This window comes from Vigna umbellata, chromosome 8, assembly GCF_029865625.1.
Source record: "Vigna umbellata cultivar VRB3 chromosome 8, Vumbellata_1.0, whole genome shotgun sequence".
Lineage (NCBI taxonomy): Eukaryota > Viridiplantae > Streptophyta > Magnoliopsida > Fabales > Fabaceae > Vigna > Vigna umbellata.
In genome coordinates this window covers 15,832,235-15,859,308 of record NC_142172.1, presented here as the reverse complement: position 1 = coordinate 15,859,308, position 27,074 = coordinate 15,832,235, and the positions used below count along the sequence as shown (strand labels likewise).

At 32.8% G+C, this 27,074-nt stretch overlaps 3 protein-coding genes across 5 annotated transcripts; 2 read left to right on the top strand and 1 right to left on the bottom strand.

Annotated features, from left to right (window-relative positions):
- Positions 1–7,307, top strand: SRF2 (STRUBBELIG-receptor family 2). Of its 2 annotated transcripts, XM_047322899.2 has the most exons (16): positions 1–94; positions 851–977; positions 1,069–1,140; positions 1,230–1,295; positions 1,409–1,480; positions 1,635–1,706; positions 2,216–2,287; positions 2,443–2,508; positions 4,145–4,210; positions 4,309–4,637; positions 4,954–5,225; positions 5,307–5,572; positions 5,670–5,817; positions 6,365–6,504; positions 6,590–6,746; positions 6,984–7,307. In XM_047322899.2, exons 1-16 carry the CDS (start codon positions 1–3, stop codon positions 7,164–7,166), a joined length of 2,202 nt encoding a protein of 733 aa, XP_047178855.2. In that variant the 3' UTR covers positions 7,167–7,307. The 2 variants fall into 2 exon arrangements, with proteins under 2 accessions (XP_047178855.2, XP_087953675.1); XM_088097549.1 differs by lacking the exon at positions 1,409–1,480.
- Positions 7,308–9,134: 1,827 nt separating this feature from the next.
- Positions 9,135–14,168, bottom strand: LOC124845742 (CDK5RAP3 protein homolog). Its single transcript, XM_088097692.1, has 10 exons — positions 13,994–14,168; positions 13,769–13,903; positions 13,553–13,647; positions 13,206–13,300; positions 12,993–13,128; positions 12,627–12,776; positions 12,002–12,520; positions 11,566–11,774; positions 10,806–10,938; positions 9,135–9,745 (listed from the first exon to the last, which is right to left on the bottom strand). The coding sequence occupies exons 1-10, from the start codon at positions 14,052–14,054 to the stop codon at positions 9,614–9,616; spliced, it is 1,665 nt and encodes a 554-aa protein (XP_087953818.1). The 5' UTR covers positions 14,055–14,168; the 3' UTR covers positions 9,135–9,613.
- Positions 14,169–21,440: 7,272 nt separating this feature from the next.
- LOC124827362 (FT-interacting protein 3) lies at positions 21,441–25,176 on the top strand. 2 transcript variants are annotated; one of them, XM_047300387.2, is made up of 3 exons: positions 21,441–21,817; positions 22,135–22,226; positions 22,427–25,176. In XM_047300387.2, the coding sequence occupies exon 3, from the start codon at positions 22,528–22,530 to the stop codon at positions 24,850–24,852; it is 2,325 nt and encodes a 774-aa protein (XP_047156343.1). In that variant the 5' UTR covers positions 21,441–21,817; positions 22,135–22,226; positions 22,427–22,527; the 3' UTR covers positions 24,853–25,176. The 2 variants fall into 2 exon arrangements, with proteins under 2 accessions (XP_047156343.1, XP_087952690.1); XM_088096564.1 differs by having other exon boundaries at positions 22,366–25,176.
- Positions 25,177–27,074: the final 1,898 nt, after the last annotated feature.

The following is a 27,074-nucleotide window of genomic DNA, read 5'->3' as shown; positions in this document are numbered from 1 at the left end:
ATGGTTTGCAACTACGTCTGCGTGAATCTCGCATTCGTTGTCTTCTCGGCAGCTTTGATTTCTCGCTGTTTCGGATTTACGGATCCCGCTGATGGTGATTTAAATATCTGTTCATATTGTTCTTGATTATTCTTGTACAGTTCTAGACCAATCTTTGACTCGCAATTATTAAAATTGATTAAATAGATTTTTTTATGTGCATTTGAGTTGCCTTGGAATCTCATCAGTTTCATGTTCATATTGAAGAAAATTACGTGGTTGGGATTCTAGAGACTATGTAGTTTACTTTTTGCGTTTGTGCAGTATAACAGAGATTATAGAAAGTCAGTGATGTTAGAATGTTAGTTCGGAGTTGTTGATCTGCTTTATAGAGTGTTCATTGTATGATTTTCATCTTATCAGTTCAATATGAATCCTTTTGAGTTTTACTCTCATTGCTCGAGCTATGGCTCCCGACGTTGTCTCTGCGTTCTGAATGTATATTTTGTGGTTGTATGTTACTCTTTATTGAGATTTCCTGTTGTTTATTGGTTTCGCTCTTTAGTTTTTGTTAAATGATTTTTGTTAGTGTTTACAAAACTGAAGTCTATTTAACCAATTTTGACAGAATAACCAAAACAGTAGAAGAATACTCGTTTTTGTTGAATTCGTATAGAGTTAATTTGAAGGAGACATGACATATTTAGATACAGATAGAAAAATTGAAAATCCATGTACATACTACTTGTGACGGTTGTTATTTACTTGATTATAATCCTCAGTGAAATTGAACTCGTTCTTGTACAGCTCGCAATCTCCATGGGATTCTGCTACTAAACTATATATTTTCCGTAATTCTTTTTATAAACAGTCACAGCTCTCCAGGATCTATACAGGGCCTTAAACAACCCTCTAGCGCTGAAAGGATGGAACGGTAATGATCCTTGTGAGGAATCTTGGACGGGAATAGCATGTTCCGGGTCATCAGTTATACACATGTAATATCCTGACTCTGCTGATTACACTCGTATTCATATTATAATGCCTCTAATAAATAAACCTATTATACCTGCTCTCTTCTTCATGCAGCCAAATTCAACGACTAAACCTTACCGGGCATCTTGGAAGCTTGCTCAATAATCTACAAAACTTAAAGCAACTGTAAGTAATTGTATAGCTTTAAGTTCTTACGGGGATGGTTTTTGTTAAGATCAGGGATTAATTACGTCCAAATTATTTGGCCTGTGTAGTGATGTCAGTTTTAACAACATACTTGGGGAAATCCCTCAGGGTTTACCTCCAAATGCAACACATATGTAAGAATACTATTCGTTTAGTTTTACCACTTCGTGACAGTTCTTTGCTTTCTGGTTATGTATACACATGTATCTTCGCAGTGAGTTTTACGGACAATTTTTCTCTATTTCAGAAATATGGCTTGCAACTATTTCAGCGAAAATATCCCCCATTCGTTGTCAACAATGACAAAATTAGCACACCTGTGAGTTACATTAGTATTGATTTTAGTCCAGGCTTGATAGAGGACATAATAGAAATACGGAATGCTCTTAACCAGTATATCCCTCGTATCTGTTGATTATGGTAGTGTTGAGTTTTACAAATGACTGTGAATAATCACACTATTTGTCTTGCAGGAATTTAAGCCACAATTTCTTGTATGGACCCATTGGGAACGTGTTTACTGGTTTAGATAATCTCAAAGAAATGTATGTTTTCTTCCCGTCTTTTGCTATTGTAGTTTAATTAAATGAAAGGAATCGATAATCCAATCAGTCTGCTTAAAACCTAAAGCATTTATGTCCATAGATTATTTTTTTCTGTATATATATTACTAATTCTGAATATTAAGGATCTAAAGAATAGACGATGAAGCCAACTTAAGCCTCAAATTTTAATGACTTATTTAAACCTCAATTTTTAATAACAAATTTAAATCTCAATTTATAATAACTTACAAGGGAAAGAGAAGAGTGTGTAACATATATAGACTAAAATAAAAATAAAGATGTGCCATGCCTTTTAATCGTTCCCCTTTTGTTGAAATGGATAATAAAGAACAAGGTGCTGTTGTTTTTCGCGTTTTAAGGTTAGCTGAAGTAAAGCTTATAATGAAATTAGATTAGTCTTAAGAAAGTGAGGCCACAAAATGTAGATGTTTTGACTATTTTGGTTAGATATGAATCTTCAAGTAACAAAGAATAATTTTTACCCCCAGGGACCTTTCATACAATAATTTCACCGGTGATCTGCCAAGTTCATTTGGTTCCTTGACAACCCTGGATAGATTGTAAGTTTCAGCTTTCGTACACCTGTACCATGTTTCCTAAACTTGATTAGTATTATATACTTAGACAGGGCTTTTGTTATAAAGGGTAATTTATTTTCTTTATACATTAGGGTCATGTTGGTTTGATCTGTCACCTAACTGGTGCTTATTTGCAGATTCCTGCAGAACAACAGATTCACCGGATCAGTCACCTACCTGGCTGAGCTTCCACTCATTGATTTGTAGGTTACCTCTAAACATTTTTCACATAGTATGATTATGAAAAGAAAAATGAGAATTATGTATAGAACTTGCAAGGTACAAGAGTTTATAGATATAACCGCTGGCACTGTGAGGGTCCAGCAACCTCTCAATCATTTTATACTTTTCGCCACAACCACAGCTTCCAGTTTCTTTGGGTCAGCTGCAACACCTGCAGAGATGATGTGTCCCAAATATTTCAGACATGGCTGCCTAAAACTACATTTCTTCTGATTTACGCTCAGGTTATGTTGGGCTAAAACATCCAGAACTGCCCTTAAGTGTTGCATATGTTCTTCTTATTAGTTGATGACAAAAATAAGAATGTCATTAAAGAAAACCAATACAAATTTTCTAAGAAAAGGTTTTAATACCTCGTTCATTAGAGACTGGAATGTGGAATGAGCATTTGATAATCCAAATTACATCACCAAGAATTCATGATGTCTCTGTATGTGTCATCAAAACTATTTTTTCAATATCTTCCTCACATTTTTATTTGATGGTACCCCAATTGAAGAACCAATTTGGAAAAAAGGTGGCTCCTCCAATTTCATCTAACAACTCCTCTGTGGATAGAAGAAGGAACTTATTGATTACTGTAACTTTGTTCAAAACTCTACAATCAACATAGATCATCTCCATCTTTATTTTTAACCAAAATAATAGGACGAGCATATACTCGGACGAATGAGGCCCGCTTCTAACATCTCTTTCATCAATTTTTCGATCTCCGTTTTCTGAGAGTGGGGATATTTGCTATTTGAGAACCCGCCTTTAGAATAATAGCATGATCTTGTCTCCTAGGTGGAGGAAGAGTATCAAAAACCTGTGAATATATCAATCGCTAGGTGTACCCACTCAACCATTCTGGTCTCTTCTAATATTAAAATTTGTTTCCATTTCAAACTGTACACCTCTCCCACCTCCTGAAGTATTCCATTGATGGCTTTCAGAGAAACCGAAGATTTGATTAATTCCGGTTCAGCCTTGAAACATTTTTTTTCCCCCGTTGATTTCAAACTGAAGAGTTAAGTGGCAAAGTTTGCTTTGATTTGATCCAGACTAGCCAACCATCCCAAACCCAACACTGCATCCACCGCTCCCAAGCCAAACAAGAAAAAATCTTACCGAACTGTCAAGTCATTCATCTGCAGCACTAATCTCTCACACATACCTTTACTCAATCTTGTGGCCATTAACGACTTCCCCCGAATAAGGTTTTGTGTCAACAACATAGAATTTGCAAAGTAAGAGTTTACAGATACAACCACTGCCACTTTGAGGGTCCAGGGACTTCCCACTAACAATACTATTTTCTTTTTGTCCCCCAAGACCCGAAAATGTACACACACACAAATATATATATATATATATATATATATATATTATATATATATATATATATATATATATATATATATATATATATATATATATATATATGTGTGTATGTATGTATGTATGTATGTATATAACCACTAATGGATTTCTCGGCTGCTAGAACTAAATCAATTAGCTGTATTTCTTTCTTCTTTCATAGACCTTCCAAATAGGACGTAGTATCCTAACATATGACTACAGCTCTGTTGTTTTCTAATTTATCTGTTTTGTCAGGAACATTCAAGACAATCTGTTTAGCGGCCTTCTTCCACAGCATTTTCAGTCCATACCAAACTTATGGTTTGTAAAACTAAATATCACTAGTTTTAATCACCTTCATTTTTCTTACTGGATAATGGACACATAAATCGGAAAGTAACATTCCACATCTTAATCAGGATTGGAGGGAATAAGTTCCAAACCGTGGACAACTCTCCTCCCTGGGCATTTCCCTTGGACAACGTACCCCTTGAGCACAATACTAGTCGCCCACCCATAACTCAGGCAAATGCCATCGAGAACTACGCTCCTATTAGGGTAAGGAAACAAAAGAAGAAACATATCAGTCCCGGAGGAATAGCTTTTGTGGTCGGTACAGGAACTTTATTGGCAACCGGTTTCGCTCTCTTCATTGCGATCCGTTTGAATAAGCTTTATACAAAGAGACTGGAGAACTATGAAAGCGACCACAGTGCATTGCCTTCTTGTCCAATCAGTGCGACCAAAGGTATCTTATACAGAGCATGAGCATATAGATGGTGAGGCACACCCAGTCATAGCTGAATAACGTCAACATGATCTCAAAGAAACATTGCTCATTCGAGACAGATTTAACACTAAAATAATTGAATATACAATAAGATTGGCGGAAAGTGAGTGAGTGTAAAGTTAGAGATACTAAACATGTATTGCCAAATTTCACTCAATTTCTTTCACTTTCAGGAGTCTTTCTCTTTCATATGTCAGGGTGTCATTCCATTATTAGTTCTGTAAATCCGTTTCCATCTTTGATCGTGCTTTTCTTTTTCTCTCCACTTTTACAGAAGATTCTACTACGGCAATAGACGAGAGCCTACAAATCCCACCTTATAATGCTGCATCCATTTTGGGTCCAAGGCGATTAACTTCCCAACCCCATAAAAGAACTGGGGAAATATCAAGAAAAAGCTTTTCCGGAAGAGACAGATTCAATGGAAGGATAAAGGTTTATACAGTAGCGGAGGTTCAGTTGGTTACAAACAGTTTCCATGAAGACAACCTTCTGGGAGAAGGATCGCTTGGTCCTGTTTATAGAGCTGAATTTCCAAATAACAAGGTACCTTGTAAACATTAAATAATGTTTATTTCAAAACCGTTATCTCAATTTCTTATGTAATTTCTTTCTTCTTTTTAAAAGGTTTTAGCTGTGAAGAATATCAACATGGCGGGCATGTCTTTCAGTGAAGAGGAAAAGTTCTTAGATGTCGTGAGCACGGCTTCCCGTTTGAAGCACCCTAACATTGTTTCACTTAAAGGCTACTGTTTGGAGCATGGACAACATCTTCTTGTCTTTGAGTATGTCAGAAATTTAACTCTAGATGATGCTCTTCATAGTACAGCATACAAACCTTTATCGTGGGGCACACGTCTCCGGATCGCTCTAGGTGTTGGTCAGGCCCTGGAGTAAGTTCCATGTTGCTATAGTCAGGATTGTTTCTCGTTAAATATGAAGTGCAATCATGTCTCAACTCTCAACCGTGACACACACTTATGTTTACAGCTATTTGCACTCGACGTTCTCCCCTCCTGTCGCCCATGGCAAATTAAAGGCTACCAATGTTCTACTGGACGAAAACCTCATGCCTTGTGTAACTGACTGTGGCTTGGCTATTCTGAGACCACTGACAAGCAATAAAGCCAAAAACCGGGTATGTTTCTGCAACAATCAGCATCATATTTAAATAGGCTACTTATTGCTGTCAAGGTTCTAGTGGCTGAAGTTATATTATACACCCTCGATAAGGCAATTGTAGTCAACATCCACCGTATTGTCTGCAAAATAAAGGAACCTTAATTTTGCACCTGAAGTATCTAAAAGATAGCTCGTGATGGCTACAGTTGCATTTACTCAAACCTCATAGTTGGTTGTAGCTTTTGAATGATTTCTCATGAAAATAAATTACCCAATTTAAAAACTGGTTTGCCGAAATAGAAAAATTAAATAAATATTTTTCCAGAAGTTAAATAAAAAATTTTAAAGTCTATGCATGTGACTTTTCATAGATAACTCACAAATCAACTAAAATTTTATTTTTGTTGTTGTTCAAAGAGGTAAAATATTGATTTTGCAATTTCTAGGTATGGCTTAAATATGCTTGAATTTATAAAGTAACAATTGCAAGATGAACTAGAAACTTGATATTAATTTTAGCATGCCATAGATTCACTGATTAGTTTATTGACTGAAGAAAACAGGCTTCCGAGATTGATATTAGAGATACAGGATACAGTTCACCTGACCATGGCCAACCAGGAGTTGGCAGCACGAAGAGCGACATCTTTGCCTTTGGCGTGTTGCTTCTTGAACTATTAACAGGAAGAAAACCTTTCGATGGGTATACGCTTCTCTATAACCTTATTCCATTTCATTTATTTAAGGTTTGTTGAATAATAATAACCTTTGTTTTCCATGCAACACAGTTCCAGGCCAAGGGAAGAGCACTATCTGGCAAAGTGGGCTTCATCAAGGCTTCATGATAGTGACAGTTTGGAACAGATGGTGGATCCAGCAATCAAACGGACATTTTCATCCAAGGCTCTTTCTCGTTATGCTGATATCGTCTCCCTCTGCCTTCAGGTATTACCGTATTAGCATTTATATATGCAAAAATTTTGACAATCATTAATTTCTATGCAACTAACATGATAACTGTCTTCAGTGGTTGGAGGTGGTTGTAGAGGATAATGGATTGTCAATTAATCATGACTCTATAGATATAGTAGATATAGAGTTTTAGCCAAAAGTATAAGTTAAACTTGAATTTACTCATGATCGTGTGTTGTATGCAATAAAACTTACGCCCCTCTCATGCAGCCCGTGAAGCAATTTCGACCTCCAATGTCTGAAATCGTGGACAATCTTGTATCATTTTCTCAAAAGCTTGTTTCAGAGAGTGGTGAAGCAGATGAAACTGAACTTGATCCACTTGACATGTCTTTTCACACAACTATCTCCCGCTTTAACGGTTCACCTGCTCTGAGCTATGTATCCGCCTGATGTGCTAACTGGTTCACATTTTAAACGTTCTAGAAATTTAACTCGTTTTCTGCTCTCTTCTTTTTATCGCCTTTGGCTTATAAGGCGCAAAGTTTTAATACCTTCTACGTGACAAAAAACTCAATGGATGAATTAGCTGGAATTCCGCCAATGAAAAGGATTAGCTTGAATTTCCCCTCTGAAAAAGGTTTAAGAGTTGTTTAGTCTGTTTGAACCATTTTCTTAATTAGTGTAACTAGCTGGTCGAACAGGCTATTTTTTTTTATCAATTATCTATTATTAGGCTTTTTTTTTATGTAAAATTTTAGAAGATAACAAAATATCACTAAAATATAAAAAACAAGGACTGCTACTTCTGATTGTAATTAAAATAATGGCAGTTTCAGACTCCATGCTCAAACTTGAAGCAGATTTTCAATTGTTCTTTTGAAGAATAAATTAGCCAGTCAAGATGGATTATATTTTGAATGTTGACTTTCGTTAAAGACACATTCGCTTTGGTATTTGAATCTCCATATTCACTACATGAATATATATTTTCATAATTAAAAAGACTACCTCATGTTAGATGTAATCTTATTTGATTTTAGAATCATTTCCAAACACTTCATAAATCCATCAAGTCAAAATGTCACCTAAATTTTATATTTTTCAACAAAATTATGGATTTTATTTCTGTAAATACTAGCTCCCATTAATTTTAGGGTGAATATAATTTTAAACTCTATGGATGATAAGTTGTAAAGGGTAGGAAGGTTGGAGAAAAAAATATAATTTTAAACTGTATCACTATAATTATTTGAAACTCTATGGCTGATAAGTTATATAATTTTATTTGATTATTTCTTATAATATTCTAAATCACTATAAACAGTCATTTCTCTAGGGTTTAAAATCTTGAAAAATTAATTTGTTTTATATTTGAATAGGGAAATCTATTAGAATAGTTTTTTAAGAAAATTCAAAATGTTTTATGATAAAACATGTTGGTTAAATTAAAATTTTAAAAAGAAATTAAATTTTTATAATTTGAAAGATTATTTAAATTATTTAAAATAATAAATTTATATTTTATAAAAAAGGATATAAAAACTTCAAAGTATTTATACACTTAAAAGAATTTCACTCTTTTTTTTTTTCTCTTCTTTCCCTTGTCTTATTTCTCTCTTTCTAACTCTCCTTTTATATTTTTTTCATTATTTTCTTTTTCTTCCTCAAAATTGGTCATTGATCTTTCTTCCTCAAAATTGGTCATTGATCTACCAAGATATGATTATGGACCAATAATGAACTAATGGATCACTAATTAAAATGACCCAATACCCCATTTAATATATAATTTCATACTATATTTGGAGCATAAAAATAAACTGTCAAATAGTTTCTTAAAGAATAATCCCGTGTAGTAGTTACATACTATTCCGTTTGCCAAAACGACATGGGTTTGAACTTCTTCAGTCACTCAAGTGTATGAAAAAAATAATTTCATATTTTTATATTTTTATATTTTTATTTCCTATAAATTCTTATGGAAAAATCCGTTTAAACATACTAAACTTTCACTAATAGTGATAGAAAATGGTAGGTTATAACATCTTTCCAGTATATCCTTAACTTATTTATGCATAAACAAATTTATGTAAACCTTTTCATATAACTTCTTTAAATTTTTAATTTTACTTTATAATATATTAATTTTTATTATAAAATATATATTGTTCTTCTTATCTTTCTCACTAGAAAGTAAATTTTTCTTCATCCAATGCTTTATTTTATTTCAGGAGCATTTCATTTCAATCAGAAACACACCCTTTTTGAAACAACTTTATCCATTATTGAGGCATTGCCAACCATGCAAATATAGAGGTCGTGCCGGTTAATTATATGCATGCGTACTGCGCAATCAACTCAAACTCAAGCATGATAGGAATCCAAAATGGTCAGAATCCAAAATAATGCAAGTTAGAATGGACAAATTGAATATAATTGCATAAATCAAGTAACAAAGTGGCGTCACGCAGCATATACCCTTTAGTCTGTTGACTTGTGCTAGTTGCTTTAACTTCTTCAGTTTCCGCATATTCCTCGCAGTCAAAATAGTCCTTGTCTTCAATGACATGTCTCGACATGAACTGATATTTCGCAATATTATTCACTAATGATTTTGATATTTGATAGTAGTGAATCAGATATTTCGCAACATTATGCAAACTTTTAGTGGTCACCTACATTACTAACAACTCGGTCATATCCATACTTGAATTCAAAAGTAATGCTAGTAATTAACCACAAAAGCTGCCTTCACTGGTATCTTCTGCTTGTAAAATCAATATGGCACAACTGCAGAAAAAGAAAAAAAAAAAACTAAAAGAAATTTTTCTAAAGTTATTTTGGCCCGCCACTGTCCACCTATAAGCTTGATCATCATGAAAGTAAATTCCTCTTCCTCATGCTCCAACGCCACTAGTCAAAATGGCGTTGATCTCTCCAATTATATTAACTGGTCTTCCATCAAACATCGATGAAAGTGTACTCTCACATAGTTTTTTCAACTCCTTTGTTTTTGCCACAGCCGCATCCTGAAATTCACTTAACAGTTAATTTGACTCATGTACAAGACCGGTAAACAACATGTAAAGTTGAGTTGTCACATACAGGAACACAGATTTTGGTCGCACGAGCATCAAATAACTAAGAATAAGACAATGGAGAGAAAGATGAGTTTTAATCTGTGTTGCTTATTAAAAAGGTAAAAAAATTGGAGACTGAAGCTATTTGCAGATCTCTATCTCCAAGTAGAAGAAAAACTAAAAGTGAAAAATGGAAATTTGACCCTGTTCTGTTCTTGTAGCAAACCATCACATAATTGTCTTATCAAAAAATAAGTGCAAATCAGTCATGCAACAAGATCATTTTGCCGATAATGAACCCACTCTTATCTCCGTATGTGCTATCTGCCATGCAACATTTAGTACTTGTTCCCTTTTTATAAAAAATTGAATCTCACTCTAGAAAGAAAATCCCAACAGAGAACTTGCATAATTTTATAGTGTTTTCTGCTTGTGCGGGTGCGAGAGGGAGGGCGCGGGGGGACGAGGTGGGGGAGTGTGGGGACAAGAAAAAATTCTCTCGGGAAGTTCATTAGATAAAATTGATTCTCTCTTTAAAACCGACTTCACTAAGCACATAATGTAAACTAATAGTAGATGAGAATCCTGCCAGAGGACAGAAGCCGTGGTCTGATTTCTCTATTCTTTTTATATTATTTTATCTTTTACTGGGACCTGAATGTTTCAAAGTTTTTTGACACGGCATATTCAAATATTATAACCTAAAAGGAAATTATTTTATACACATCTCGGAGATTAAAAAAATTATTAGAATAGTGAATTGACTACCCTTAACACAACCAGGTAGCTAAAATAGATATATGAACTTGTTACTATTTACCACAATGAAGTGTACGTGGTAATAAGCTAGTGTAGGGATTAAATTTCACTTCTTCTGCAACAAAAACAACAGGAACACAAGGGATAGAGAGAGAGAGAAGGTAGTTATTATACTACAAATTTGAAAATCAGTTGAACACTACAAACTCTACCCCCTCATAAATAACAAGCACACATAGGTAGAACTTACTTGCTTGGACCATGAAGAAGATAGAGAATTTTGCAGTTCCATCCGTTTAGCAGCCAAGTCCTTCAACCCTTCTCTCAACTTGACTTCATGATGTTTCTTTTCCTCTAATGAATTGACTAGTCTGTCTAGAAATCTAAAATTTGGCCGAACACCACAATCAATTAACATAGATCATATACAACAGGATACTACTAAAGAAACAGCAAAAATAAAGCATGTGACGTACTAAATTATGTTAGTATACTTAATGTGGTTTGTTGAGTAACTTTCAAAATTTAACAAGCATGCTTACAAGCATAAAACAACAAAAAAAAGGGCAAGTTCTTCACCCTATACATTTTATCAATTTGAAAAATGTAGAAAAGAGAAAATCATGCATTAAAATGCCATCCCGTTAGTCTTTCAAGCTACATAGTAATACAGAAATAGACCAAATGAAATTCACCAAAAATCATCATCTTAGTACACTACACAATAAATCAATGATTGAAGCTTTGATCACTGTCTTTTGTTATGCAAGCAAAACATTCCAGACTTCAAAACAAATTATATTCAGTCCAACTATGGCCGAACCTGAACAATTATGTCTGGCAGTTGTTTTCAGTACATAACTTATATACATTAGTTGATATTTTCAAACACTAATTTCAACGCATCCAATAACCATAGCAACCCAAATATGAGACGACATCTGATACATCAGGATACTTAGTGAATTAGTATATATACGAAACTTTAAGCATAAAATATAAAGAAGTACCTTTTGGAGTTGAGAATCATAATCAAATCCCTCGTTTTCCTATTTGTCAGCAATGAAATTGCCAAAGAAATATCACTTTGCATAGTTTCTATTGCATCAGAAGCGTACTGTTGTAGCACAAAGGGGGCAACTGCCTGAACTTGATTTTGCAGGGACAAAGTTTCGTCATTCCTCAATTCAGCCAATCGTTGATTTAAAAAGGATTTCACCTAATGTCATACACAATAATTACAAATTTTAAATTTAATCAGAAAAAAAGAATGACATCATATGATAAATTCATACAGTATATGTAACTGCTTACTTGTAAGAAAAATACCATAAAAACAAAATTTGCTAGAATTGTGGTTCTTTCTCTATATGATAATTGAAATTATATTATCAAATCGAGAACTTATCCAAGTAAAGACAGTAAACTAGCATAGATGTTATATACCTCATATAGATCATCCAGAATCTTATTTCTGTACTCCGTATCTAAAAGTTGGCTCCTTTCTTCCTTGTTTTCTGTCAATTTTGATAGGGCATCTGGAAGAGAAGTCTGGGTCTCCAACACTACAGTTGGGGCACTATCATCATCAATGACATCAACCTGAGGAGTATCCACACTAATATCCCAAGATATATCTGCATGTGAGCCCAGTTCTTGGTTTGATACTGTTGGATCAGATCCGATATCAGAGGCATTAATGATTTCATAAGGACCCAATCCATTACCATTATCCTCAGTTTCTTCAACAATTCCAATGTCCCAATCAATTTGTGAACTCTCCACAGAAATATCCCAGTCAATGTCAGGCACAGCAATTGCAGCATTGCTTGTTGCAGGATTCAATTCATTTTTACTTGCATGAACATTCACGTCACTGATAATGTCAGAGTCAACAGCAACATTTAAAGATGGGGGGTTTTCACGCATATTCTTCAAGTTTTGTATTACATCTCCCAAAGATCTCTGCAGTATCAATTTTCATCTTAAATAATGTGTATACTGAAACATGTCAAAAAGAGTTTATTCATGAGAACTACAAAAATGAATAAGAATTTTAATATTTTCTTACATCCTTTTCAGTGTGAGCATCCCTGACAAAATTGGTATAATATTCAATTGCCCGGGACATGTTGTCATTGTTCACAACATCTAGAATCTTGCGAAACGTGCTAGGAAGTAATTGTGCTGTCTCGAGAAGTTCTACTCGGACATTTTTCCCCTGCAAAAACAATATAACCATACACCATAAAAATAAGATGCGTTCAACACACCACAACAATAACAACAAAATTTTTATCCCACTTTGTGTGGTTGGCTATATGAATCAAAAGGAGCAACGTCGTGTTTTCTCAGGAATATAAATCAGCATAAAATTCCTTTTCAAACTGCTACCGAAATTGTTTCTACACAACATAAACACCCACAAAAGTCAAACCTGTAATCCAAGCTCCTGGCAAGCTTCAGCGTACTTGGCCACTGAGAGCGCAGCACTTCTTTTAATATCAGCTTCCTTGCGATCTAGCTCTAACAGTTGCTGCTGAATCTTCTGAACCTGTTTCCTCTGATAAGGGCTTCACAATGAAACAAAAACTAAGCAACAAAAATAAAACCCGGAAGACATGAAAAACCCAAAGATGACTATGCTCACATTTCATAGCTCACATTTTGAATAAGAATCTGCGCAGCCTCACCAAGGAAAACATGATCCTTCTCAAACGACCGCACGATTGCTTCCCAAGCACCCTACCCAAATAAGAATAGCCACAATTAGCGACAAAAGGACTACCTACACAGTCTGTTTTTTTGTTACGAAGTCCACCGGAGGTAAACGTGCATGAGCCAAATAGAATATAACATAGTTGCATAACTAAAACTCGAACCCATGACCACCAGTGAAATTTCAAGAACTCCATCCTAATTGATCTACAAGTTCGATAATATTAATATACATAATGTGAATGATTATAGTGCACATTTCTGTTAAGTGTATCTCACCGGAGCACCAGATAAGCGACCAAATATGTTCCTGCTTTCAGAAGTAGACTTCAAGAGAATATCATATATCTGTTTGGCCTCCAAATATCCAATCCCTGAAAATAACATCGCCACTTTGCTCATAACAACTAGCTAATTTAACTTAGCCACCACCATTTAAACACTCGTAATTTACAATCAGCAAACGAATCCCATTAACACACATAAATTTCGAACCTTCGGAGTCTAGGGTTTGGAAGAAGGGATCAGAGTCTTTGGGGAGGGAAGAAAATTCCTTGGAAATTTGGAGTCTGATCGCCGCCACGCGCTTTCGCCAATCCGCGGGCACTCGCTTGCGATCCACCAGCCACTCTGCAAAGGTCAAAAATTCGAATTCAGAAAGCGAGAAAATTAAAATTAACAAAAAAATGGGGAAAAGAAAAGGACGAAAGAAATTGAAACCTCCGAGACGAGAGAAAGTGATGTCGATGGGGAGATTGCGAACGTCATCGGAAGATTGCATTGCGAATGAACAAATCGCAACTCGACGACGTTAAGGTTTGGAATTTGCAGCTCGCTGTAGTCTACGCCTTTCAACACACCACTCCCACCTTCAACTCTTTTCTTACATATTTCATTGTTAATGAGTAATTAACATAAAATTTTATATCCGAAGTTGTTTCAAATATTACGAGAACTTTGTCGCATCTTTTCCACTAATATTTTATTTAAAAAATAATATACATATTATTGTAAATCATTTTTAAATTATTATTTGGTTACAACTTTTAACCAATTAATTAAAATAGCAGTGTAATTACAACTTATTGGAAGTTTATAAAATAATGAAATTTGTTAATGAACAAGACATAAGGTAATTCTATTTTAATATATATAAATATGTGTTTTACATGAAAGTAGAAAAGAATTCTAAGTGTTCATTTTTATTAAATATTATTATTTAAAGTTACTTACTTGAATGTTGGAATATTTTTCACATATACTCCTTTATACGGTTTGGAAAAAAATAGAGAAAGCCAATTTATAATGAAGAATCATTAGAAAATTTATTCAGTCCAGAGAATAACTATAAATGCTTCGAGTAAGAGATATCGACCCCAAAACACAATATATTAATTTTTATAATATTTCGTAAGAAATTTTTGTTTCATTCTCGTAAAAGGCTATACTAATACCATGCACGTGAATCAAATCTAACTTCCTTTTTTTTTTCAATTTAAAAGTTCTAAAAAATATTGTATAATGTAGTTGTCAAATTGCTTTTAAATTTCTTCATCTAATCATGTCACATCGTTTATCATACTTTTAAAGTCTAATAATACAAAGTTAATATACGTGTTAGTGTGATTTAAAACTCTTATTTCGAAAATACATAAGAAAGCCGAGAAGTTATTGTTCATTAAAAAGATATTTAATTAAGTCTTTTATCAATAGAGTGATAAATTGAATAAAATAAGTAAACTTTAGAATAAAAAAGACAAGCAGGAATAATTTATATAAACACAACTATCAACCGATGTCTTATGTTAAATAATTCAAATTTCTTAAAGTTTTCGTTGGTGAAATTACTAAAGTGATTTTTTTAATAAAAATATTATTATTTTGAATTTCTCAAGACACTTGCTAACATATCCTGTACAGCATTATATTTTAAAGAAAGCAAATTTAAAAAGGACAAAAACTTAAATATAGTTTTGTAAGTATTTTTTTTCTAATGATAATTAAATTTTCATCTCAGACGATGATATCTGATTAAATATTTTAGGCTAAATACATTTTGTTTTGTCCTCTAAAACGTCTTCTAAGAAAGACCTTAAAATAAATTTAGGGACTAATAAAAATAGTTTAGGAACTTAAATAAATTTTATAATTTTTTTAAAATAAATTTGAATACTAATATTTTAGAGGTGTAATACCTATTTTGGTCCTTCTATTAGTTAGTTTTGTTCAAAGTGGTTTTCCTATTTTTGAGTTGTTCAAAGTAATTATTTTTTGTAAAAATGATTTAATTTGGTCCACGACTTTTAAAACGTTGTCGACATAATGTCCTTCTTAGCCAAAATTCAATGAGTTGTCCATGTGTCTTAATACGTGACAAGATCAGCCCAATTGACATGACAAAATGTTAAAAGTCATTGGCTTTAATTAAATCATCTCTATTACAATTAAATTTACTTTACCTTAATTAAACTCCTAATTCACATTCATTAGTCCCTAATTAGAAACTTCTTCCCCTACCTGTTTTTTGGTTCTTAGACAGACTCATCCTTAGGGTGTACCTATGGGTTTTGTAGGGCTTTCTTCTTCTCATTTGTCTTGGTTCGAACTTACGAATCCTAGTGGCATGAGGAGGATGAAAGTGTTGCGTTAGACGTTTTGGGTGAGACTCGCCCTCGCGCAAGGACTAGTGGCTAGGTAGGAGTTTTCATATTATCCTTTTCTTAGTAAGGGTTATGATTGGCTGGAAGGGCAGGCTCCCTTCTTCTTCTTTGTTATAAGTTGTTTGCAATGTGAGTATCTTGTCCTCCAACATCTTCATAGCGATAGGGGCTAGAATGAGATTAACTATTCGAATCAGGGTTGAATTTGGGGTTTATGTTCTTGATTCTTCTCTAAAGGTTTTGATCTTGCGATTTAGGACTAGGGTTTTGATTTGGGATTCTAGAATTTTTTTCATTTAGAGGGTAATGGTTACGGTTTGTGGTTTTTCGGTGGAGGTTTAATTTGGGGTTTTTGGTGGTGGATTGGGTGCGAGCAGTGATGGCTATGATGGCTAGCGAAAAATGTGTTTAGCAAGAAGAGTATGAGAATCTATTCAGAATAAAATAAAAAGAAAAATATAAAAAGTGAAATAAAAACTTTTAACATTGTCATGTCATATGGCCACATATTGCAAAACTGGACAACTCATTGAATGATGGCTAAGGTAGACATTACGCTATTAGCATTTTATATTCCATTAGCAAAATGGACCAAATTGAACCATTTTTACAAAAGAATTGACCACTTTGAACAACTCAAAATATGAGGATCACTTTGAACAAAACTAACTAATAAGATAACTAAAATATGTATTAAACCTATTTTAAAATTGAATCACAAGTAAAGATATTAAATTAACTTTATACGATAGTAAATTTCCAAAACATAGATATGAGTGGGGTTCTCATGAAAATTGATAAAATTTAAACAACAATTAGAATTTTTTTTTTAAGATGTTTATGTAAGTTCTAAACCACACAAAGAATTAAAAGCTTTGAGAAAAGCATAATCTTTCTATTCTTAAAATATGCATGGCCAAATATACATATTTCTTTAAGATTGTGTAAGTTGAATGTTTTTCTAAAATATGGTTGAGCCACGTTTACGGTTTCTTGGGCCAAATGAGGAACTTTAGGGTGTTTCTCTTTGCACCTCCAAATGTTTCTTCTTGTATCTCCAATTTCCAAAAATAGTTCTCAGTAAACAAGGTTATGTTTCTCTTCATGAAAAACAGGTACATGAAACCTATACTCTAATTCGTAGACTTCAAAATTTTGAAATTCGTTAAAAGTCTTTATGGATTTCGAAATCTGCTGAAGACTTGGACGATTTTCAAAATTTGTTTAGACCTTCAACGAATTTCGAAATTTGTTCAAGCCTTCAACAAATCATTTAACAGATTTCAAAATTTGTTGAAAACTTCTAAAAATCCTTCAATGAATTTCAAAATTCATTGAAACACAAAAGATGGGATGTAGGGTTTTTTAAATTGCAAAGAGAAAAACTTTAAAAAAAAGTTACTTTAAATTAATTTTTTTAAAGAGAATAGTTTTGGGATTTTAAAAAAAATTAGAAGTATAGAGAGAAATGGATGGTGGTGCATGGAGAAATGTCTGAAACTTTATTGGATGGGTCGTAGGCCGCAACTCTTTAATCAAGTAACTTAGTAGCATTAGTGCGAGGGGTGTTAATCCCTCCACCTCCACAGCCTTCTCCCTCCACCTCCCCAATTATCTTTAATTCCAATTATATCCTTAAAGTTAAAATTTTTTATTTTTTATTTTATTATTTTAATATTTTAATATTTAAATATAAACTAATATAAATATACATTATTAAAATACATTAAAAAGATATTCAAAAATAATAAATCAAAATATTAAAATATCTAATAAAATAATAACAGAAACATAAAATTAAAACAAAGCTTAAACGGATGACATCCTTCAACGGATGTCAACATCCGTTTAAGGCGAAACGGATGTCGACATCCGTTTTGCCTTAAACGGATGTTGACATCCGTTGAAGGATGTCATCCGTTTAGGCTTCGTTTTCATTTTACGTTTTAGGGTTAAAGGATTATTGGAAAGATTATTGGAAGGATTATTGGAAGGGTTTAGGGTTTAGGGTTTAGGGTTTAGGATTATTGGAAGGATTATGACTACGTACCTGGAGAGGAACCACGACAAGCACATTACACCACAAACGCACTGCACCACGTACTGCACCGAAAGCAAGAGGAAGATTGCTTGATAATTCTTTTCACGATCACTGAGCTTTGCAGAAAAATATTTTACTCATACAAGGAACTACGTAGGTTATCAGTGAAATATGTTATAAATGAGTAAAATTAAAAAACAATAATTCTAAAAATAAAATTTTACTGAGGGGCAAAATAGTAAAGGGGAGGTGGAGGAAGAAAGGTGTGGTGGTGGAGGGAGCAACACCCTAGTAGCATTAGTGCGAGAGTGTTTCATCCTGCAACTCCAAGGATTTCATCCTGCACCTCAAAATTCCTAAAATGCCCCTATTTAATAGGTGATTTAAAAGTTTAATTTTTTATTATTGAGAATTTCTATGCGCAAGCATTGACTCTACCTCCATTTTTATCCAATTACCAAACATGCATTCCTGTTGCACTTGTGCATCCCTTCACTGCACCCTTGCATCCCTGCACCTCATTTCATCTTTATAAAAAAAAACCTACACCCCATGCATCTTTGAACTACAACTCTTTCATAATATTTTTCCTTTTGAGTTTTTTACCTCATATTTTTATTTAATTATTTTATTAGTTTTTAACTATTTTTAAAATTATTTTTAAAATCATTTTTAAAATCATCTTAATAATTAAAACCAGACTTTGAAAAAATAATTATTTGTTTTCTGTTTTAATTATTTGAAATATTCTGTTTTAATATTTGTTTTATAGTTATTTCTTTTATATTAAAAGAATAAAAATCAAATAATCAAATTATTAAAAACCAATTAAAAATAAAAAATATAATCAGATATACATGAATTGCATTTCATATCTAAAACAAAACTTCGGATGTGGATATCCGAACCTATATATATATATATCGGATACGCATATCAGATGAACACTGTAATTGTTTTTAATCTAAATTACTTTTATTAATTTTAATAAATTTATAAAAATTAATTTCTATTAATTAAAAATTATATTTCTACTTATAAACTAATAAAAAATCATACATAATTTTAAAAATAATTATAAATTAATAAAATAATTGAAACACTAATATAATTAAAGTTTTATATATAACATATTAAATATGTATCGTATATTGATTTCCAAAATTTTCACTATCGGATATACACATCCGATTTCTACAAATTAGAATTTTCATATCCGATATGATATTAAGTTTATCTTTTTTTCAAAATCAATTTTATTAATTTTAATAAATTCATAGAAATTAATTTATATTAATTAAAAATTATATAATTACATTATAAATTCGTAGAAAACCATACATAATTTTAAAAATAATTAGAAACTAATAAAATAATTAAATAAAAATATGAGGTAAAAAACTCAAGAGGAAATACACTATTGCAACACTGAGATCTTTTTTTAAGAAAATTCAACCCCAAAATCAAAAAAATCTATCCATAAGTGATAAAATTAAATGCACCATGATCTCTTTTTAATTTTATCCGTAACAATTTTTCATTGACAACAACTCATCCTATTAGAGACTAAATACTTCTTATTAATTAAGATCCTTTTAGTTAAGCTTGATAAGATCATAATCTTATGACGACGAACTTATCCTACTTTTATCATTTACATTACATGGTATACATTATCTATCATGAAATAACAAGATATATCCTTGAAAGAATATTAAAGATACATATTACAATATTAATGAAAATTTAATTGGATTGATGATCTGTCATACAAGAAAAGAACCATATTGTTAGAAAACGTGTAACTACTATTATCCAATCATATAATTTAATTTGATGAAGAAAAATGACTTAATAACTTCAATATATGATACACACCTAAAGTTTAACATTGAGTTTTCATTACATGATCTAAGTTGGAGAATGTTAATTTATTTTGAAATGAATAATAAATCATATAATTTATATAATAACATTAATGTAATAATATCTAATATTTAGATTATAAATATATTAAATTTGTGAGAATTATTTTAGGCATACTAAATTCAATTCTCTCCTCACTTCATCAAAGACAAGTCTTTCAATAGATAATTCAAAATTTTAATTATTTAGAGAAAATATTTAAATGTTGAGAGAGTTAACATAAGATAAAAAAAATTGTTTTTATTTTATTTTTATAATCTCTTCATACACAGGGAAAGAAGTTGTTAGAAGCAATTTCATATCATCATTAAAATCAACAGAGGAATATATCAATTATTTATGAAAAGAAGATTATTAAAGTACTTCAAAATACATCTGGATAAAATCTTTAATCTTTATTCACAAAAAATCATAAAAAAATATAAAACACAACAAAAAAAAAATCATGGGTTAACTATCTTTTTATACCTACACTATTAAATGATTTTAGTCCTTTTTAAAAGTTTGTTTTAGGTAAATCTTTATCCTTTCGAAATTTATAGAATTAGTTTCTATTTATTAACGATGTTAGTGCTTTCTTTAAAGAGTCCACGTTTGCCATGTTAAATAAAACACTATCACGGTTAGCTATTCAAGATTAATTCTATGAATTTCAAAGGATATAGACCTAATTAAAACAAACATAAAAAAAAACTAAAATTAAAATCAATTAATAGTTTAAAGAGTAAAAACATGCTTAATTCATATATTATCTACTATCTCACCGTGTAATTTTCTTATATGTTAAACTAAAAAAAAGAAGTAAATATGAAAGTTATTTATTAGTGAAAACATGCTTAAATAGATTGCTAAAAACAATCTTTTTGCTAAATATTTTAGATACTTTTAGTGTTCTCTGTCGTTTTCTTATATATTGAGATTGGCAGGGTTATTCTATGTAAGAAGCTATTTGGTATCTGGATCAATTCGATTTTTTAGGATTACGAATTTATATTAAATTAACTTTTTAATAAGAAAATATTTTCATTTTAAATAAATGATATAGATATAGTAAATCTTTAACTTAAAAAAAGTAAGTGACATATATAAATTTAATAATAATTATTATAATAAACAATAATTTTATATAGTTTATTATTAAATTTAACAAAATAGTGTTATATCAAAAATAAAATTTAAAATTTAAAATTTAAAATTTAAAATATATTAACAAATTTATAAATATTCAAATATAAATTTAGATTAAATTAAATATGGATAAAATTTCATCCCATTATCTAAATATATAAGAAATATCATTTTAGTCAATTTTATTTATTAAAGCCGATTATCGAATTAGATCATATATTTATTTAAACTTATTCAAATTTGGTCTGGGTCTTATTATTTTCCCATAGTTAAATGAAAAGAAAATAGAATTAAAAAGAAAAGACATAGGTTGGTGTGTGACACGTGTAAGCGTTTGAGTGGGTAGAGGCTGAGCATCCCCTATGCAGCAGTAGCAGCATCACTACACACGCAGAGATATACAGCACTGTAACAAAACGAGCAATGGACCTTCTCTCTTTCTTTCTTACACAACCAGACAAATCAACACACTCTCAAAGAAAGAGAAACTCAGAAACACCGTTTCTCTCTCTCACTTTTTCTTCTTCCTCTTCACAATCTTGCCTCCATTCTTTTCTTTTTTCCTTTTTATTTCCCAAAAAACGACCTCGTTTCACAACTCTCTCCGCTTCTTCAATCGTTCCACATTAAAAAAGAAAGTTAAAGCCAAAAAAAACAACTTTATTTCCCTTTGTTCTTCTTCTTTATTTCTCTTTTCGTTTTTCTCGTTTCAGTGCTTCTCCGATTTTCGCATGCACCGTCGCTTTCGGGATTTCTTCTGTGGGGGTGTGCCGGCGACGACGACCTATGGTATCAGAAATGCATTTTCTTATTTTACTTTTTTAAGAAGTGATAATGTCTGGGAAAATGTGAGAACTCAGAAGACAAATCAACGGTTCATCTAAGCGTTTTTTGTTGGTGGTGTTGTTCATTTTCAAAGCAGTCAACTCTCTCTCTCTCTCTCTTTCTCTCTCTCTAGTTAATGAAGTGGTTGTTGTTTTTACTTGGGCGTTTCAAAATGCTGAAAGTACAAGACTTGAAATGTTGCTTTTTCTTTCATGTTGTGCTGCATTACACAACTGCATTTTTGTTTTATTTTTTTTTATGATTTTTGTTTATGCTTGCAGGTTAAACAATCGGATCTAACTTCTTCTGGGAAAGTGGTTGGTGTTTTTCCGATGTTGGACTCGCAGAACACTTTGTGAAATCTGAGATCTAGGTTTGACATTGCCGTTTTTATTATTTTTTTTTCAGTTTTGTAGTTTATATACTAGTGGTGCACGTTATTTGAGTTTCAGCTGCTGTTACCTCGATTATATCTTCTTTTGATGTGTTTTTGAAATTTCCCGAACTTTTAGGTGCCTCGTTTGGGTATAGCGTGTTGTAACGGCTACTTGACTTCGTTTTCCTGTTTTTTAGGCTCTTGGGAACGATTAGGTATAATCCGAGTAGTTGAAGGCTTTGGATATTTGGGTTAGAAATTTGAATTTGGGTTTCTGGTTCTCTGAAGCGAGGAAAAAATGCAGAGGCCTCCACCTGAAGATTTTCTGTTGAAGGAGACCAAACCCCATCTTGGAGGGGGAAAGGTCTCTGGTGATAAACTTACCAGTACCTATGATCTGGTTGAGCAAATGCAGTACCTTTATGTGAGGGTTGTGAAGGCCAAGGACTTGCCTGCCAAAGATGTCACTGGGAGTTGTGATCCTTATACTGAAGTCAAGCTTGGGAACTACAAGGGTACTACCAGGCATTTCGAGAAGAAAACCAATCCTGAGTGGAACCAGGTTTTTGCCTTCTCGAAGGACCGGCTTCAAGCGTCTGTGCTGGAGGTTACCGTGAAGGATAAGGATGTTGTGAAGGATGACTTCATCGGACGTGTCTGGTTTGACCTGAATGAGGTCCCCAAAAGGGTGCCTCCAGATAGTCCTTTGGCGCCCCAATGGTATAGATTAGAAGATAGAAAGGGTGACAAGGTGAAGGGAGAGCTGATGTTGGCTGTTTGGATGGGTACCCAGGCTGATGAAGCTTTTCCCGAAGCTTGGCACTCGGATGCTGCTACTGTTGGTGGAAGTGATGCTCTTGCCAACATTAGATCGAAAGTTTATCTGTCTCCTAAGCTTTGGTATTTGAGGGTTAATGTGATTGAGGCACAGGACTTACAGCCAACTGATAAGGGTAGGTACCCTGAGGTTTTCGTGAAGGCTATTCTGGGGAATCAGGCCTTGAGGACCAGAATCTCTCATAGTAGGAGTATTAATCCAATGTGGAATGAGGATTTGATGTTTGTGGCAGCCGAACAGTTTGAGGAACCGCTGATATTGAGTGTGGAGGATAGAGTTGCCCCTAACAAGGATGAAGTGTTGGGGAGGTGTGCTATTCCTCTGCAGTATGTGGAAAAGAGACTAGACCACAAACCAGTGAATACAAGGTGGTTCAATCTGGAAAGGCATATTGTTGTTGAGGGGGAGAAGAAGAAGGATACCAAATTTTCAAGCAGGATTCACATGAGGGTTTGTCTTGAAGGTGGCTATCATGTTTTAGACGAATCTACTCACTACAGCAGTGATCTACGCCCAACAGCGAAACAGCTGTGGAAGTCTGGCATTGGTGTTCTTGAACTGGGGATATTGAATGCTCATGGGTTGATGCCGATGAAAACGAAGGATGGAAGAGGGACAACAGATGCTTATTGTGTAGCGAAATATGGGCAGAAGTGGGTCAGGACAAGGACAATCATTGACAGTTTTGCTCCAAGATGGAATGAGCAATATACATGGGAGGTTTTTGATCCTTGCACTGTCATTACAATTGGTGTATTTGATAACTGCCATCTGCATGGTGGAGACAAGGCTGGTGGAGCAAAAGATTCGAAGATTGGAAAGGTGAGGATTCGTCTTTCCACCCTTGAGACTGATCGGGTCTATACACATTCCTATCCACTTATTGTTCTTCACCCGAACGGGGTGAAGAAGATGGGTGAGATTCACTTGGCTGTGAGGTTCACTTGTTCATCTCTGCTCAATATGATGCACATGTATTCACAACCCTTGTTGCCAAAAATGCACTATATACACCCGCTGACTGTCAGCCAGCTCGACAGTCTGAGGCATCAAGCTACTCAGATTGTTTCAATGAGACTGAGTCGTGCCGAGCCACCGCTGAGAAAAGAAGTAGTGGAATATATGCTGGATGTGGGTTCCCACATGTGGAGTATGAGAAGAAGCAAAGCCAACTTCTTCAGGATTATGGGGGTTTTGGGTGGTCTAATTGCTGTAGGAAAATGGTTTGATCAGATATGCAATTGGAGAAGTCCAGTCACTACAATTCTGATCCATATCTTGTTCATAATACTAGTTATGTATCCAGAGCTTATCTTGCCTACAATTTTCCTTTACCTCTTCTTGATTGGAATCTGGTACTACAGATGGAGGCCAAGGCAACCTCCTCACATGGACACTCGTCTCTCTCATGCAGACTCGGCACATCCAGATGAACTTGACGAAGAGTTTGACACATTCCCTACCTCCCGGCCAAATGACATTGTGAGGATGCGATATGATCGACTTAGAAGCATTGCTGGGAGGATTCAAACTGTGGTTGGGGACTTGGCCACTCAGGGTGAAAGGCTGCAATCTTTGCTAAGCTGGCGTGATCCCAGAGCTACATCACTGTTTGTGCTTTTCTGTCTGGTTGCTGCTGTTGTTCTGTACGTCACTCCGTTCCAAGTTGTGGCCCTCTTGACAGGAATCTATGTGTTGAGACATCCAAGGTTTCGCCATAAGCTTCCGTCGGTGCCACTTAATTTCTTCAGGAGGCTGCCTGCAAGAACTGATTGCATGCTCTGAAGCCTGGACAGTGCAGAATGGAGCTTGCGTTCTCCTGAAGGCAGTAGATTTTGTGCATTTATTGTTCGTTATCATGTCAAAGGATTTTCTGTTTTCACTTTTGAACTTCATAGTAGTCTTTTTGTAATTTTGTAGGTTTGAGTTGAAATTCACTTCAACTTAATTACTTTCATGCATGATTAGATGTAGTAGTGTTTCTCAATGGGGGAGTTAATTAGTTTGTATTGTGATGGCAGTGGAGGTAATTTGTGTTTTTCTCCCCTCCATTATTTTTTAAGATGCTGTTTGGTGCGTTTCTTTTAAAATAGGCGTTAATGCTCTCCATATTTCTAGTTTTCTTTACATTTTGTTATATCATAACATCTGTTTATAATATGACGTGAACCAATGGAATTTTTGTGCTGTGATTGCATAACATGCATGTTCAATTAATTTAATAAGAAGCTTCACGAATGCATGTGGTTTAGTATATTACTGTTTTGTCTGGATAGTGTTACACTTAATTAAGTACGAGTGTGTTTTGCTTTTAAATTGTTGCTTGGGTTCAGAGTTTGAGGGTCAGAACAATGGTCTGTACAGACAAAGATCCCTTAACAAAAAGTGTTACTATTGCTTTTTTAATGACACATTGCATGATAAAATAATCTGATTCTGTCACAATGTCGTTCTGATGTTCATTTTCTATTCTCTCTGTCTGAGTGAAGTGAAAATGCCAGATATTAAAAAACTGTTAAATAGTTGTTGTTTTTACTTTTATTAATGTTTTTCTAATCTTATAAAATGAATGTTTTAATAGTTGTTTTTAAATATCTTTGGTTTGGTATATGCATGAAGCAACTATCTATAATGATAACAAACAATTTTCTCAATTACAAGCAAAGTGGATTTATTAATGTGGCAGCAGTGACAGTATAATATCCGAGTATCCATAACATAACCAATTGACCATGACAACCTTGGACTGTTAGAACAGAGCATCATTATTCATAATATCTCATGAAGAGCTGCAATACTATGTATGAGTGGACCCATGCTTTAATAAAAGTTTGTGGCTTTTGTGATAAAGTAAAATTTATGGCTAGTGTAAGTTATGATTGATTAAAACTTTTATACAAATCTTATGACCAAACTTTTTAGTCAATGATGACATAATGTATTAATTAAATTATGAATTCTGAGAAAATATTATGAAAAAAATAAGAGTGTAAATATAACAAAAATATATCTAACAGAATTTTACGGCAGTGTAATATTAAATATTGTATTTATCAAATAAATATATACAACTCAAACAATGTGATCAAATGTTAAATTCAATAAATATATACATTAAAAAAATAATCACGAGTAAATAACTGAAATTAACTGCACAATAATATTAAATGTTGTATTTATTAGTTTAAAATACAATAAATTCAAACATTAGAATTAAAGGTTACATTAATGTCTCTTAGAAAATCATATTTTAGAAGTTATATTGTTTAAAAATAGTAAAATTTAATTATTTTAATATTAAATCTTTTTTATATAAATAATTTTATTATAAAGAAATTTTATTATTTTAAAATAAAATATCTCTATAAATATTTTTTAGAATTATTTGACTTTTTTTTGTAAAAATTCTTTCTTATCTCTATTTATCTTATTAAAGAATTGAGATATAAGATCTATTTTTGTGGAGAACTCTCCAAGATCAATCAATTTCTTTGTTTGTATAATTAGAATTTTAATTTTTCTTAATCTTTTTCTGTTATTTGTTATTTTTTCCTTTGAACACATCTTTTTAGTCATTTATACCGTTTTTGTGATATTTTTCTATATATAAATGAAGCATAGTAATGTTTAAAGTTATTTTGAATCAATGCAACGATAAAAGAATATCAATTTCAACAACTTATTAGGTCAAAGTTTACCTAAAATTATAAAATACATTTATTATCAATTGATATAATTTTGAGTATTATCACAGTGGTGTTGAACGTCAGTTAAATTTTTATTTTATATTAAATATATAAACTGGAATTTTAACTATCTGTTTATTTATTTAAAACTTTAGTATTTTTCTAAACTATTTCCTTCTGCATTCTTTATAATTTATTTTTTAAGTTTTCTGGAGCAGTTTTACATATTTTGTAAGTGAAATACTGACCTACCAGAGTTTTAAGTGAGAACAAATCTCATAAGAATTAAAGCAAAACCAAAGTGCTTAATAATGAATAATT

What these genes read in the sequence shown, in the direction of transcription:
- SRF2 (XM_047322899.2), top strand. Translation starts at nt 1, where the DNA reads ATGGTTTGCAACTACGTCTGCGTGAATCTCGCATTCGTTGTCTTCTCG. An exon ending in ATGACAAAATTAGCACACCT is followed by an intron (nt 1,481 to 1,634) that starts GTGAGTTACATT and finishes TTTGTCTTGCAG; the next exon opens with GAATTTAAGCCACAATTTCT. An exon ending in GAGCTTCCACTCATTGATTT is followed by an intron (nt 2,509 to 4,144) that starts GTAGGTTACCTC and finishes CTGTTTTGTCAG; the next exon opens with GAACATTCAAGACAATCTGT.
- LOC124845742 (XM_088097692.1), bottom strand. Translation starts at nt 14,054, where the DNA reads ATGCAATCTTCCGATGACGTTCGCAATCTCCCCATCGACATCACTTTC. An exon ending in CCAAACCCTAGACTCCGAAG is followed by an intron (nt 13,648 to 13,768) that starts GTTCGAAATTTA and finishes TGTTATTTTCAG; the next exon opens with GGATTGGATATTTGGAGGCC. An exon ending in CAAAATGTGAGCTATGAAAT is followed by an intron (nt 13,129 to 13,205) that starts GTGAGCATAGTC and finishes TTCATTGTGAAG; the next exon opens with CCCTTATCAGAGGAAACAGG.
- LOC124827362 (XM_047300387.2), top strand. Translation starts at nt 22,528, where the DNA reads ATGCAGAGGCCTCCACCTGAAGATTTTCTGTTGAAGGAGACCAAACCC.